The sequence below is a fragment of the Diprion similis genome, chromosome 4 (assembly GCF_021155765.1).
Source record: "Diprion similis isolate iyDipSimi1 chromosome 4, iyDipSimi1.1, whole genome shotgun sequence".
NCBI lineage: Eukaryota > Metazoa > Arthropoda > Insecta > Hymenoptera > Diprionidae > Diprion > Diprion similis.
The window spans coordinates 12266833-12280426 of NC_060108.1; the positions used below are offsets into that span (position 1 = coordinate 12266833).

Here is a 13594-nt window from a genome sequence, read left to right on the forward strand (position 1 = left end):
GCGGCTACAAGTTTACAGATTATAATTTATAAAATGTTCTGGCTTGAAATATCCTTCAATTTCCGAGTTTTGTATAAGATTCATTTATGTTGAAATCTCGACTCGAGATATTGGATTTCAAACACGGCGTAAAGCTTTTTACCAACAACCTGAAATTATATATATATATATATATATATAATATACACCGGAAGTTTTTATCGTTACAGATGATTCATTTTTCCTTGAACGCTCGTTGCGAACAGGAAATTTCGCGTTTTAAGTTTGGGGGATGAAAAAAGAAGAAGATGATAAATGAAAAAGAAATTAGAAAAGCAGGTTTTTCTCATATATATTCTGGCATAAATAATCTGGCTTCCGATTTCACCGACAGGTTTACCCTTCATTTATATACCGATTTTTGTCACCTATAAAGTTATTGCTAATTACACAACCCCGAAGGAATCGCTGAATCGACGCATTTCGCAATTCGCCGAAATTCTGCCCCGTTTGCACTTCACCATATAGGTAGGTATATGGCATGGGGAGAATTGGGTATTGTTTGCGTTGTCAAACGAGCCGAAGCAACGGTGCCATATTGGGAGGCGCGTAAATCATTGTATTGTTAGTTTGGGCGTCGTCGTTTATTTAGTCTGTTTAGCAGAAAAATGCTTGATCGTTTCTTCTCCTCGCGTGGAGGGATGCCATCTACTGGCTCGTGTGTATGATTATCATGACAAGACTCGATGACGTCCTTTTTCCCACCCAGAATTCCTCATCTCGTTCAATGCTCGGGCAGCCTTGTCTCTTTGCACAAAGGCTCTTAATTTGACGACCCGTTGACGCGGGCGTCACAACAGAATCTGCTACGGGGGATGATTTGATTCTCTGTTTGTCCCGATCGGCCGATTTATCTTGGGCAAAAAAATTGATGAGAAATATCGATTTTGTGTTTTGAAATATTTGAAATTTTTTTTGTTATTTAAATGTCTGTTCGAAAATTTAGGAATCTTATGGCAAGATCGGTTGCGAGCAAATCTAATTTTTTGATTTATATCATTGACGACTGTTCATGTCATCTTTGAGAAAATTGGTTGACCAAAATTTGATGCTTTGTATTATTTTTATTACTAGAAAGTCGTACGTTGATCATTTATTGTCCAATTATTATATTCACAAGTTATACCTCTTTAAAAATAAAAACCTACGAATCATCTCAAATTAGTAAAAACATAAGTAGATTCGGTTAACTTCACTCTATGATGGCTAATTTTATTCAAAATACTACTTTGTAAAATTCTGTGAAACACTTTTTTCTATTGTGATGACGATATCGTTAAATATTTATTTTTACAACATTGCATGAATATACTGAGCATCGCCAACAAATGACAATATCGACTTGATGAGGTACTGAAAAAAGTAAATCTTTTTCTGTCACTTTGTAAGGAATAGTATTCTGAATAAATTGAGCCAATTTAAAGTGAAATCGAACGACTCTGTAAGATTTTTAACAACTCTGAGTGATTTAAAACTAAGCATACACGTCTAAGCTTTTTCTATAGCCTAATTTTCATCATAATAAAATTTATAACAATTATTCGGTCAACAAAATTCGGTGAAAATAAATTCCGGACGAGGCAAATACATCTTTCTTAATATGTTAAAACAGTAGCGTGGTTTTCTGGTTCATTTGAACAATTATACTGGCGTTGTATAATTAGCCTTGCAACGGTCTCTTAAGAATCAGACGTGACCGCAAAAGTTGATGTTTTATATTCGCAATCAACCCTTGACGCAATTAAATTGGTAAATTAGGGGCTTGTTTTCCTTCTATCCTCTACTTCTTTCTGCTTTAAAATTTTCACCCCTGTCCTTTTCTTCGTCAATTCCCCTTTTACTCTTTCTCTTTTTTCATGGTTTCGATTAATCGTGTCAGACTTTGTAGCAGCAGCAGCAGCAGCAGCAGCAGTTGCACGAGCTGGATACGTGAGCTGAGCATTAAAGCTTTGAAATAAATTTAAGTCTGGTTTGTAATAGCAGGAAAGAGGAGGGGGAGCCGCGATTTCCATAGTCTTCTAGTACCTTTTGAGGTTTTAATTTCTCACGAGAAAAACACAACGTGTTTCGACTCCTTTGGAATCAGTAGCGTGAGTTAAATTATTATATTTGCATAGCAAATTGTCTTCGTTGTTTTTCCCGATTCATTAACCTCGTTCACTCTGTGAATTTTTATACCAATTTTAATGATCTTGAAAAAGTTTTATCGCAGTATTTTATTTTATTTTTTTTTTTTTTTGTCCCAAGTTCAGAAATTCATTCCTTCTTTTTTCATCAACAATATTCTCTGGTAAAATCACATTCAACCTATATTATAACCTTGTGTAACAGAAACTTCGACGTTATATCCAGAGTTTAAAAGCTTAATCAGTTCGGCCCTAAAATTCGTTCGTGAGTTAAAATTTAATACTTTGCTGTTTCATTTGATTACGAGATGGTCAAGCATTAAAAATTTATCAAATTCATAGATATATTCGTAAGCTACGATGACTTTCCTCAAAATTAAAGAAAATCATTTACTAAAATTCTAAACATAAGCTTATTGTTATATATCGATTTTTCATTTCAAATCACTTCGAAACTGCGACGGCGCTAACAGATTCCTTCGATTTCATTCATCGATTCGATTCGATTTGCACAGATTTTTTTCTATCAACAGGAAATTTAATATTAATCAAAATGAGTATCAACGCAATCATAACGAATTAAATATTCATCGATAGCAACGCTATAAAAAAAAGTGTCTCAGTGAAAAAACCAGATAATAGTATCCTCAAGAAAATAAATCATGTTCAAATAATTACAAATGATTTTGAATGAAAAATCTATGTCTAGGCTCTAATTCTATCACATAATTTTTTTTTTTCCCCCTCAAATTCTTATGAAAATCTATGTAGCTTGTCTTAAATTCTAAATGCGCGAATATTCCGTAATAAATTAAGCGAAACACCATCGATTCTTCACTCACGAACTTCTTTCACAAGGTCTTTGAGACCCTCCGTCAAATTCTCAGTGAATTACGAGTTCTTTTTGAATCCTGGTAAGATAACAGTAAGCCCATGCAGGGTACGAGATATCATCTCGGTTATGAACGATATATTTATGTGAGAAAATTCGTAATCTGCTGCCAGTGGTACAGAATACCTTATCTTCGGTATCTTAGACCACCTTATACTGGTTCTCATAGATCTACACCTGTTATACCTGCGTGTGTTTAAGGATATTCGCAGAGGGTGCGTTACGCTCGCGTGCTCTAAGTGCGTAACCCCCGATTGAGACTTAACTCAATTTTTTTCTATCCCGTTGTACCGATGCGTCGACTTTATATCACACTTTTTTCAGGTTTAGATGTTCAATATCCCCGTATTTCGTATTTTTTTTTTTTTTTTGTGGGGGGGGGGGGGGGGTCTGTTATCGTGAAAATGATGAAACCATTTTTTTCAGGCAATCTTGAAAAATTAATTAAATTCAGATCCATTGTCACGTTTGGCATTATTTTTTGAAATAATGTATTTGGACACAGAACTTTTGGAACTTATTGATCTTCTATATAAACTGGTGATTTTCATTTAAAAATTATCAATAGATCGTCGTTTGAATCGACATTTATTCTTTTTTTTTGTAAATTTCGAAGCCAGATTTATCTGAATTCGTGTGAACTCGAGGAAGAGTAAAGTTGATTTTGAAAAAGTATTTTAATGAATTAGATAAAAAATTTAGATTTTATTTGAGGTTAATTAATATCAAGAAAGATATCGAAACTTACGAAGTAAAAATAGGGGCAAGTTTCAGAAAATTGATTCAATTCCTTCTTAATCTCTTGAGTTAGCAAAATTGACTTTGAAATTGACGAGCTGCATGAATTATTATCTTTATTTTATCATCGAAGGACTCAACAGCAAGAAAAATTTCTAGTCAATGAAAGGTAATAAAAAAGACTAGAATATAAAAGTTTTCCTTTTATCTTTTGGAATTTTAACTTCTTCCATGCAACCATCGTTATCAAATCGATTGATCGATGATCGATAGCCGGTCTTTCCATGTCCTCCACTTATCTGGTCGTGGAATAAACTACATAAGGTGGCAGGGTGCGTTTATTTAACGATAAGTGCGACGCACTCGGACGCAAGAGTTGCCTTGTCACCTCTCCTCGGCATTCGGTGATCCGCATCCGGTAAGACCGAAAACCGACGCCTCTGAACATCCGTGAATTCATCACGTCCATTGAAAATCCAACTGGGCTTACCGCATGAATACATGCATCACCGTCCTTCCCAAAGCGGATAACCCTGAGGCTTTTCTCACCGCCATTATATGCGCTCACCTATGTGCCTTCGATTCTTTGGACTCGACGCAGCGCGAGCTCGTCAGAACTCGATTTTTATCGAAGAATTTAAAGAAGAAACGATACGAAATTTTCTGGAATTTGTTTAACGACTTTATCTCTCTCTCTCTTTCAATGGTTTGGACAAAATGAAGAGAAGCTTAAATTTATTTTACCTTTATACTGTTAAAAATTGCAAGCACCAATTACGCTTTATATTCGACACGTTTTTTGGTCTAAGAACAGAAATTTTCTTGCCTTAATTTCACCTAATCGTGCAAAGTTCGTGTAAATTTTTTTAATCCAAGTCAAATTTGTATTCATGTTCAACAATTTATCCCCTTGGATTTTTCGCATATTGTTTTCCCTACAATCGAAACGAATTTATATATTAAAATAATCATTAGTTCTCTAGGCAATTTCCTTTTTCCAAATCGGTACATCGTTGATATGACGGGTAAGAACATATTTTTTTCACCAATTCTGTAAAACTCTTAACAAGAAAAAAAAAAAACAAAAAAAAAAAAACAACAATGAAATAAACAAATTTTTAAATTTGTCAACTTGCTTAAAAATAGCAGACTTACCCACGGAGGTTGGCAAGGCGTATATAGAACGTCGTCAGTCGTCACCTGAGTCATTGTGGGGTAATTTTTATTTTGTTTATTTTGTTTTTTTTAATTTTTTTCTTCAACGTACTTGAATCCGTCCTGGCACCTGTGTCTTAATTAAAGTTAGCCAGCTCTCAGCGGCCGGTACGGGGAGGCTGTAGCGCGGAAAAGCCCCCCAGGGGTGTAGTTTAGAGGCGGTGGCCCCCTCGTGTTCATATTCTAACGACAAGCGCCCCACGATGACTGGCGTTGGATACGAAGAGAACGAAGTGGAGGGCGGCACCGGAATGCTTCACACCTCACCGATAAAGTTATTAATTTTCCGGGTTAGGGGTGGGGGAAGGGGATGATGCGGTGGGTGTAGAAAGGGGTGGAGATTAATCTAACCAAAGTGGACTACCAAGGAGACTTCGTGTTAATTGCTTTTATGCATCGTTGCTTATTGTTTGAGACGGGGGAGAAACCGTTTTATAGACAAAGATGAACATTGTTATTAATTCCACGTATTCGTATCGTTCGGACACGTTAATCGCCATCTTTGACTATGAACTCAGTTCACCGGTTTTTTCGTGAATTTTATTATCTATCTTTGTTGCCAATTTTTTGGCAACACATTTTATAGTGTTTAGGAATACTTATGGGAATGATTACTCGTTCGATAGAAACTATTTTAAGATTTTTGACGATTGCAAATTAGTTTTTTAGATTTCAGATGGTTCAGGGGTGTTTCTTTTTTGATTCGACGGTTTGATTATCCCTGGAAACTTATACAGTCGAAAATAAAGAATTGAATCTCACTTCCGATTTCGGTAACAGAATGGATGGACCAGACATGGAACTGGTCGTGGCACCTGGGCGACTTTTGGTCACTGCAAGCTGGGAAGAATTCCCTGGAGATTTCCCCTTTAAGACAGTGGAAATACGGAGGGCGAGATTCGGAAGTCTTTACCATGCAAAGCAGCAGCCCCTATTCCCTTTTGTCCATCAGATGGACCCCGACGAAATTTGCGTGGGTTTCGAAAGTTCTGACCATCTTGATGCGGGACTGAGCATCGTCTCTACGACCTTAGTTTTTCACTGTTCAATTCGTTTGATATTTATTCAGCTCATCGGGAAATATGCACACTCTCGGATGAATTCTGCAAATCCTTTTCCCCATGTAATGGCGCGTCATGCAAAGGTTTTGACCTTTCTTTACCGCTGTCTATGCATTGATTTTGAGTCCGTTGGTCATGATTTTCATCCAGGCTTCTTCATTTACTCTAAAATTTTTTTCCAATTTGATGGCGAGTTGGGTTAACAGTGGATTTAATACCTAATCAGGGAATGTCTTTGTGCCGGCGACAGAAAAGTAGATTTCGAAATGATTATTTTTCATCGAACGTTAGAAAAGTCGAGTTTTAATTTCACTAACGATCGTTACTGCGATTTGATTTGAACTCGCTTCTTTTGCGGTGCACGCATTGATCATCGTGCAGCAGAGGAGTCAAAGGACGCTGCTGGGGAGAATCAATTCGCAAAAGATATTGTTTCGCGTTCCCGTGTCAGACGATAATATCCTGCGAAAAGAGGAGGGAGAGAAGGCAAGCGAGGCTGACAATGAGTTGGGAAAGAGCCGTTAGTCGGTGAAATATTATCGTTTTATTTCACCTCCTCATCTTTTTACCCATCCAACCTGCACGCTGAGCACCACCGGTATCCCGTAAATCGCAATATATCTACACAAGTCAATTATTTACTCTCAAGGAGAATCCCCTACAAAGACCAATTTTATTTGTACGTGCCCACACACCTGAACCTGCACGCTCACCATACATCTATCGTTTACTCAAAATAAGGAATACATAGGCAGGTATATAGATTCGTTCGATATATAAAAGATGGACGATAAGTGATGTTGTTATCTGGAAAAAAATGGTGCCGTTTTCAAACGCCATTTCCGAGGCTTCCCTCATTCTTGGGTCTCAACGGTCCATTCAATTACTCTGCAATTTACTCTCATATCGTTAAAACTGATAACATAGTTTTCTAGATATAGTTATTGGATTTTTTTAGTATCCAGTTTTGTCGAAAAATCACACAGCATGATGGAATGTTTTTCAGGTTGGGAAGATCAATTTATATTGATCATGTCTTTGGAATGAGCAGGCAAGAAATGTTTAAACTCGGTTGGATGACCCGACGTGCAAAGTACACGGCGTTGCGAGTATACGAGTGTAGGTATATTTAGATCTACCCTTGTTCGTCGGGGGATCATCTTAAGCATGATCACAGGGGTGGCTGGGATAGCCACCACCTGGAAGCTAATGGTTCCCGGGAATCCCCGCGCCAAGTGGGCGTCTAAACGAGGAGGATTGCTGACGCTAGTAAAGATCGTCATGCCAATAAAATGACGACGACGATGGTGGTGATGATGATGATAGCTCGCATCACTTTCATCGTCGCATCGATGGACGATTGATGGTGAGGAAGATGAGAGAACTTCTTGGAATCCTGTTTGGAGAAAAAAAAAAAAAGAACAGAAACTGATCCTAGCTGTCGGTAGTTGATGATTTATGAATTGGATAGCGGATATCAGATCGATAAATAATGATCAAGTGAACGTTGGACTAACTCCATTACCTACCTCCAACGGAAAATTATTTGCTTATTTACGAGGAGACGCAGCTGGTTGAAAGACTCGGAACGATACGACCAGGAGAGCTTTCGGGTATGGGCGATATGGCGCAAGGGACTTGGTGTATTTTGTGGGTCGTTGGTAGCCCTAAGCGGTGCCATTACTTGAGAGAGGCATATATGTGGGTTACTAGTTGAGGATCTATGACGATCAATATCTCAAGTAGCTGCATCCCCTTTGTACGTCTTCTTGTTACGGCGTGCCTCTTGAGATTAGGAACGCCTAATGCTTGTATACAATATATGTATATAGACGTTACACGTTACGAGAACGTCAGAAAATTTATAATAGAGTATTAACGGTTGGAGCTTGGGTTCGTTTGGCGTTTCCTTGAAAGCTGCTTATTTTACTTTCCAGTTATTTCTCGCTTTGGTAGCGAGCTTTTCGATATGCGGAAATGGTTAATCAAAATTCTACCCTTCGCCGTTAACCCAGAAGGCTATTTGCTAGGTAGTGATTAATGTCTTTGCAGGTACTATACGGAAAATTAGATAACTTCCGTAATGACCGTAGTCGAGAACCATTCTCGGCTATTGTCTACCGCTGTTGTACTGTCTACAGCAACTACGTTGGTAACCATTCTCGAACCATTCATACCCACACACATACAAACACATACGATAGACACACGGTGTATCTTCTATCGAGTAATTGTTTCGTAGCACGCTGTGAAACCAGCGTTATATGTAGAGTCTAACGAAATTGAAGAATTCGCGTCCAAAGCTATTTTTTTTACGGTTTTCCGGTAGTCAAATCGCAGAGACCTTGTAAAAATTACTGGCATTTATTTTTTTTATGTTTTTCGAGTCTACAGGCTTTTGGTTACTCTATCTTAGCTATTCACAATTGCTATCTACACTCGTCATCGCCATTTTGTATACAAAAACTTCAATTGCACAGAATTGCGAGAGTCTGTAGTAGTCAGTCGGTTTTGAAATGCAGGAGAAACAAATTCTCCGTTTCAAAAATGTAACGTATATCTCTTCCCAAGGAATTTTTAATTTTCCTATCGCAGTTTCGGGAAAGTGCTCGTTTTCTAAGTTCTAAAAGTCCTCCTCTTTATAGTATTTATTATAGTTGCACTTCGCTTCATGACTTTCCTGCCGATGGCGTGGCATCCTAACACGACATCCATAAATTTTTAGCCTGCACTCTATCAGCTCATCAGGATCCTGTTCTGGTTCCTCTTCTGGTTCCTTTTCTGGTTCCTTTTCTGGTTCCTCTTCTGGTTCCTGGAAGTCCTCCTCCTTGTAGTATGTATTATAGTTACATTTCCCTTCGTGAATCTCCTTGCGACGCCGTTGCATCCTTACTCGGCATCCATAAATCTTCAACTTGCACTCCACGAGTTCATCCGGATCCTCATCACCTTCACCTTCTACATCTGGTTCCGGTTCTGATTCCCCTGCGTTAAAGGCCTCGAAACGTTCTTTGAATAAGCAGAGTGGCTCGTGTATCGGCTTCCTCCAAGCTGGTACCATCACGCTGCATCCAACCACTGCGTGAGCACAGGACACGAGATCATCGTTCGGATGAAAATCAGTTGGAAGCTGTTCCTCCTCGAGGAATGGCCTGAACTGGCATCTCATCTCGTGAAGCTCTCTGAGGAACTCAGGAACTCTAATCCAGCATCCGAAGTTCGAGTACTTGCAGTACCCGAGGTGCTGTTCCGGGTCAGGAGACGGTGGACCCCAGGATCCTCTCTCGTGATGAAGAAAGTCCTCGTAAGGCGCGCTGGGCTCGGTAGATACGAAATCCCTCGGCATCATATGTGGCATGAAGTGGATCGGCGGTGGCGTTTGCGTAGGATCCATTTCCGGTGCCGGGAAGAAATTCAACGGTCCATTGCACATGGAACATGCGTGATAGTACGGCTTGCATCGGTGGCACATCGTGTGGCCGTTATCGCACTCGTACGTTGGCATTTGACCCATTTCCATGAAGCAGATTGGACAGACTCCTGCGTTCTGGATCATTTCTTGGAGGTCTGGATACCGCACGGGATCCATTTTCTGCAAAAAGTTTTCGTGGATTTTAGTATACAACGTTGGTATGTTTCGGTAACAAGCTTGAGTATTGAAAGCATTCAGGGTGAATAATCTTATTGCAAAATGAATTTGATTGGTTCGTTGATAGTGTAAATAAGAAATATTATATTAAGAAATACTGTATCATGAAAATTACATTTCACTCGTAGAATACCGTATCAACAGCCGCTTGTTTATCACTGATCGAGCACTGGCGAGGTTCTTTGGAAACCCGGGGAGAATTTTATGTAAGCATGCCTATTTCAAGCATCTTATTTCAATTACAAGAAGCTCATACCGTTCATGAATCGTGATACCAACTTCAGGGTATTACTGATGAAGTAGCGCTAAAACTTTCTTACCGGATTCTTCCTCTCGATTAACCCTTTTTTGACAAAGTTTCACTGCAGTATCCGAGATTGTGGACTAAAAGTTCAAGCACTTGGTGTGACTCGCGATCCGTTTAAACGAGCGCAGCTCGTCACCGCTGCTTCAATCCACGCCTCTTATCTTTGTAACATGATAATGCATTGTTATCTGATAAATCTTACTGACGACATTATGTATTATGGCTCATGCGTTCGGTGACACATAAATTGGCTCATATCAGATCTTGTACGACTGATTTCAACATAGATTGAACTGGTCTCTCGAATAGATGGATACAAATGAATGTTTTATAATCTTGTTGATCGAAGTGGTTGTCCATGGTAATTGTTCTTCACATTCCATAGAGAACAAAGCTATCATTTCTAAGTTGTTGAAGAAAGTTTCTGTTGCAAAACTGGTACGAAAGTTAAAGAATAATAATTTCACACTGCTGACGCAGTAGTTTCAAGATAGAAGTTAAACTCCACTGCATAGGGTGGTCTGACAAAGCGTAGACAGGCGATAAACGAAGAACTGCTTCAGTTTTTCAATCTCGGATAGAGAGTTTCTAAAGTTAAAGAATCTATAAATTTTTGAAGCCGAGTATACAATCTATTTTACATTAGCCCCTAAATAAGGAAGAAAGAAGTCTGGCTCAGCTGGATTTAAGGAAACTCCGAAACGCATTTACACGCTTGAAACCGCGGAATGTTTTACGATTCAATCTCGATCACGACGAAGCTCACTACTTGTGGCATGTATAAACTGTCGATTTTTTGTCTGAAGCACAGTACCTGAACCCTTACGATGAAGACGTACCTCGTCGATCTAAGAGCTCGAAAAGCTAACATATCACTCGATGCTTAACAAGGGCTAAAGATCCAAAAGTGAGACACATAGGAAGGTGACGGTAGTCCGCACGCATATAACTACGTCGAGGATTGCGGACTGTAGATGGATCGACCACCAGCCACCACCCTGCAGGCGCGTTACGTTTCAGGGCTATTTGCATAAGTGAATTATGGCTGGTGAATATTATCCTCCGACACACTGGGGTGAGCCGAGTCCGGTATCTTTAGCGTTAGTGGGTGTAATATGTATACCAACACGTGCGAATGTACGTTACGTTGAAAATTTAGCAGCATTTCACAAGCCGGGTTCTCGTTGTAACAACGAAAAGCGATGCCGGCGTATAATGGTGCGCTAGAATTTTCGGTATCAAGTTTCAAAATTGAACGGTCAAAAATAAGGGAGCTCTGCTTGCTGCTCACTTGATACATACATCTAATTTCGCATCGCACGTTTAACGAGAAGAAAATTAAGCAAACACTTTGTCTATTTCTATCCATGGTTCCCGTGACCAATTTATGGAGATATCCTTGTCCAAACTCTCTGAAATTAATGGGGGAAACTGGACACCGTACGGGGGATGAAAAAGGTGAAACGGGTAACTTTCTGTGCACAGTTCGGGGCCGTTTGGGCATCGCGAATGTCCATCTCAGTCCGTCCCTCACACTGTGTTCTACAGTTGAATTTTTCACCGATAATTAACTGTCAACGACTAACGAACGCATCCATAACGTAACTCAAAACACGTACGTGATGGGCCTCCCCCCCCCCCCCTCCCCCAACGTTCCAATGTGCCACCCTTTCACCTTTTCACATGTCGTGTCACTCGTCCCACTTTCAAACATCGTATCGAACACGACAGCTACATGCCTCAACTACTGTATTCATTTCAAACTTCACTCACTACATACACTTGGTACGTTGGTACTTGTATTGACGCATGTCATTGGCTGACTGATGGAGGAGTTGAATTAACGGGTGCATTCTTTTTTCAATTTTGTTACATCTATAGGTAAATGACAAATTTCACTTTTTATAGAGTGTTTTGCACGGACAGGTTATTTCATTAGTTTAGTTATTGTACAAAAATAACTGCCGGTGTGTGCTGAAATAATTAATTACAAAGTTTTGAATGTGAGTCAAGTCTTGAACATTTGTTTTTTACTCAAAATATTGACAGAAAACTACAGCTGATTGATTCAGAATGAATAAATATTATTTACTTCTTAGCCTGATGCTGTTCGTTCTAAGGGTAAATCAATAACTCAATAAACTATGTCGTAGACATCTAGACGAAATGATTTAAAAAATACGTAGACAAGTTCTGTGAGAGATTGTTTGGTATTGATATGGTGGTAACAAAAACTCCTCTAATTCAAGTTCAAAATGCAGTATTGTATTCAAGTCTATGAATCCACTGTAAAATAATGTATAAAACCCCATCACTTGGCTAAAATGAATCTTTTTTTTTTGTGGATTCGAATACTTTTAGCCGTGATTTGATGCAGAAGTAGGTAAGTAAGTATAAGGCACGTTGGTCGCGTATCCTGAACGAGTGATTCCGTTCCGGTGATTTGTTCGGATTGTTACTTTTCCTCGATTGGTTGGATGGGGAGGGGGAGGGGGAGGGGAAGGGGGGGTTAAAGGCGTCGACTCGGGGTGCAATATGTCGTATAATTCAGCGATAAGTCAAACCCTTTCTACAGTTGCGGAAAGGGGATATATAAGCAACGGATGAAGGAATGGGAGAAAGGACAAAGAAAGTATAAGAACAATATAGTATATTATGGTATAGTACCTTGCACAAGGGTATCTGGATTCTTTTCGCCGTTTCTACGTTTTCAATACCTCTCTGCATTTTTCTCATCTTGTCTTTTATCCATCGTCGTCGTGAACAGCGGAACACGCGGTTTAAGATATGCAAAAATATTCGGGAAAGATTTGCCGCATATCGGTATAACGCATCCTCCGCATTTTTCTACAATTCTTTTGTCTAACGTATGCAAACGTTCACTTTCATCTGCTAACAATATTGTTGTTGTCAGCGAACAAGCTACATTATAGTTTCAACTTTTCTTTCTTTATACTACTGAATTTTTAGGAGACACTGCATCCGGCTTTTTACGATATCTTGATACTCGTACATACAACGTTACTTTTAAAATTGCTAAATTGTTTTACCTTTTTTTTTTTTTGCTAAGAGAAGAATAATAATTGATCACTCACGTGTAAATGTTGAGTAATTTTCGTAGTATCGTTACTCGTTGTTCTCCAGTTTTGCACGATGAGATTGTGGCCCTATCTACGCTTTGCTCGTTAAACTTGATCCGGCAATTTAAACTAATACAGGTACTTGTACGAGTCGCACGTATAATCACCTTATGCTTCTTCGCCGCTTTTATTATACGGTTCCCTGGGTAACTTGAGATGCTGAAAGCCGCTTTAAAACTGCCTCATTTTGTACCTACATAGGTTTTTTTTTTATTTTTTTTTTTATTTTTATTTTTTTTTTATATATCATTCGCATACACGTTTCCTACCTTTCTCACTTTTTATAACAATGCCAATTTGTTCCATCTACTTTCATCAGCCACAAGCTTACGGAGAAACTATATGTGTAGTTGCATGCCAGTAATATTTAACTGGGATCTGATTGTTGTTTGTTTAATTGTTTAGTATTTAAATCAATAAAATTTAC

At 38.9% G+C, this 13594-nt stretch overlaps 2 protein-coding genes across 2 annotated transcripts in view; one reads left to right on the top strand and one right to left on the bottom strand.

Annotated features, from left to right (window-relative positions):
* Positions 1-13594, top strand: part of LOC124405496 — a 117449-nt gene that overhangs the window by 26895 nt on the left and 76960 nt on the right. The window lies entirely within an intron of this gene.
* Positions 8418-10156, bottom strand: LOC124405497. The gene is made up of 2 exons (XM_046880438.1): positions 10041-10156; positions 8418-9663 (listed from the first exon to the last, which is right to left on the bottom strand). The coding sequence occupies exon 2, from the start codon at positions 9658-9660 to the stop codon at positions 8695-8697; it is 966 nt and encodes a 321-aa protein (XP_046736394.1). The 5' UTR covers positions 9661-9663; positions 10041-10156; the 3' UTR covers positions 8418-8694.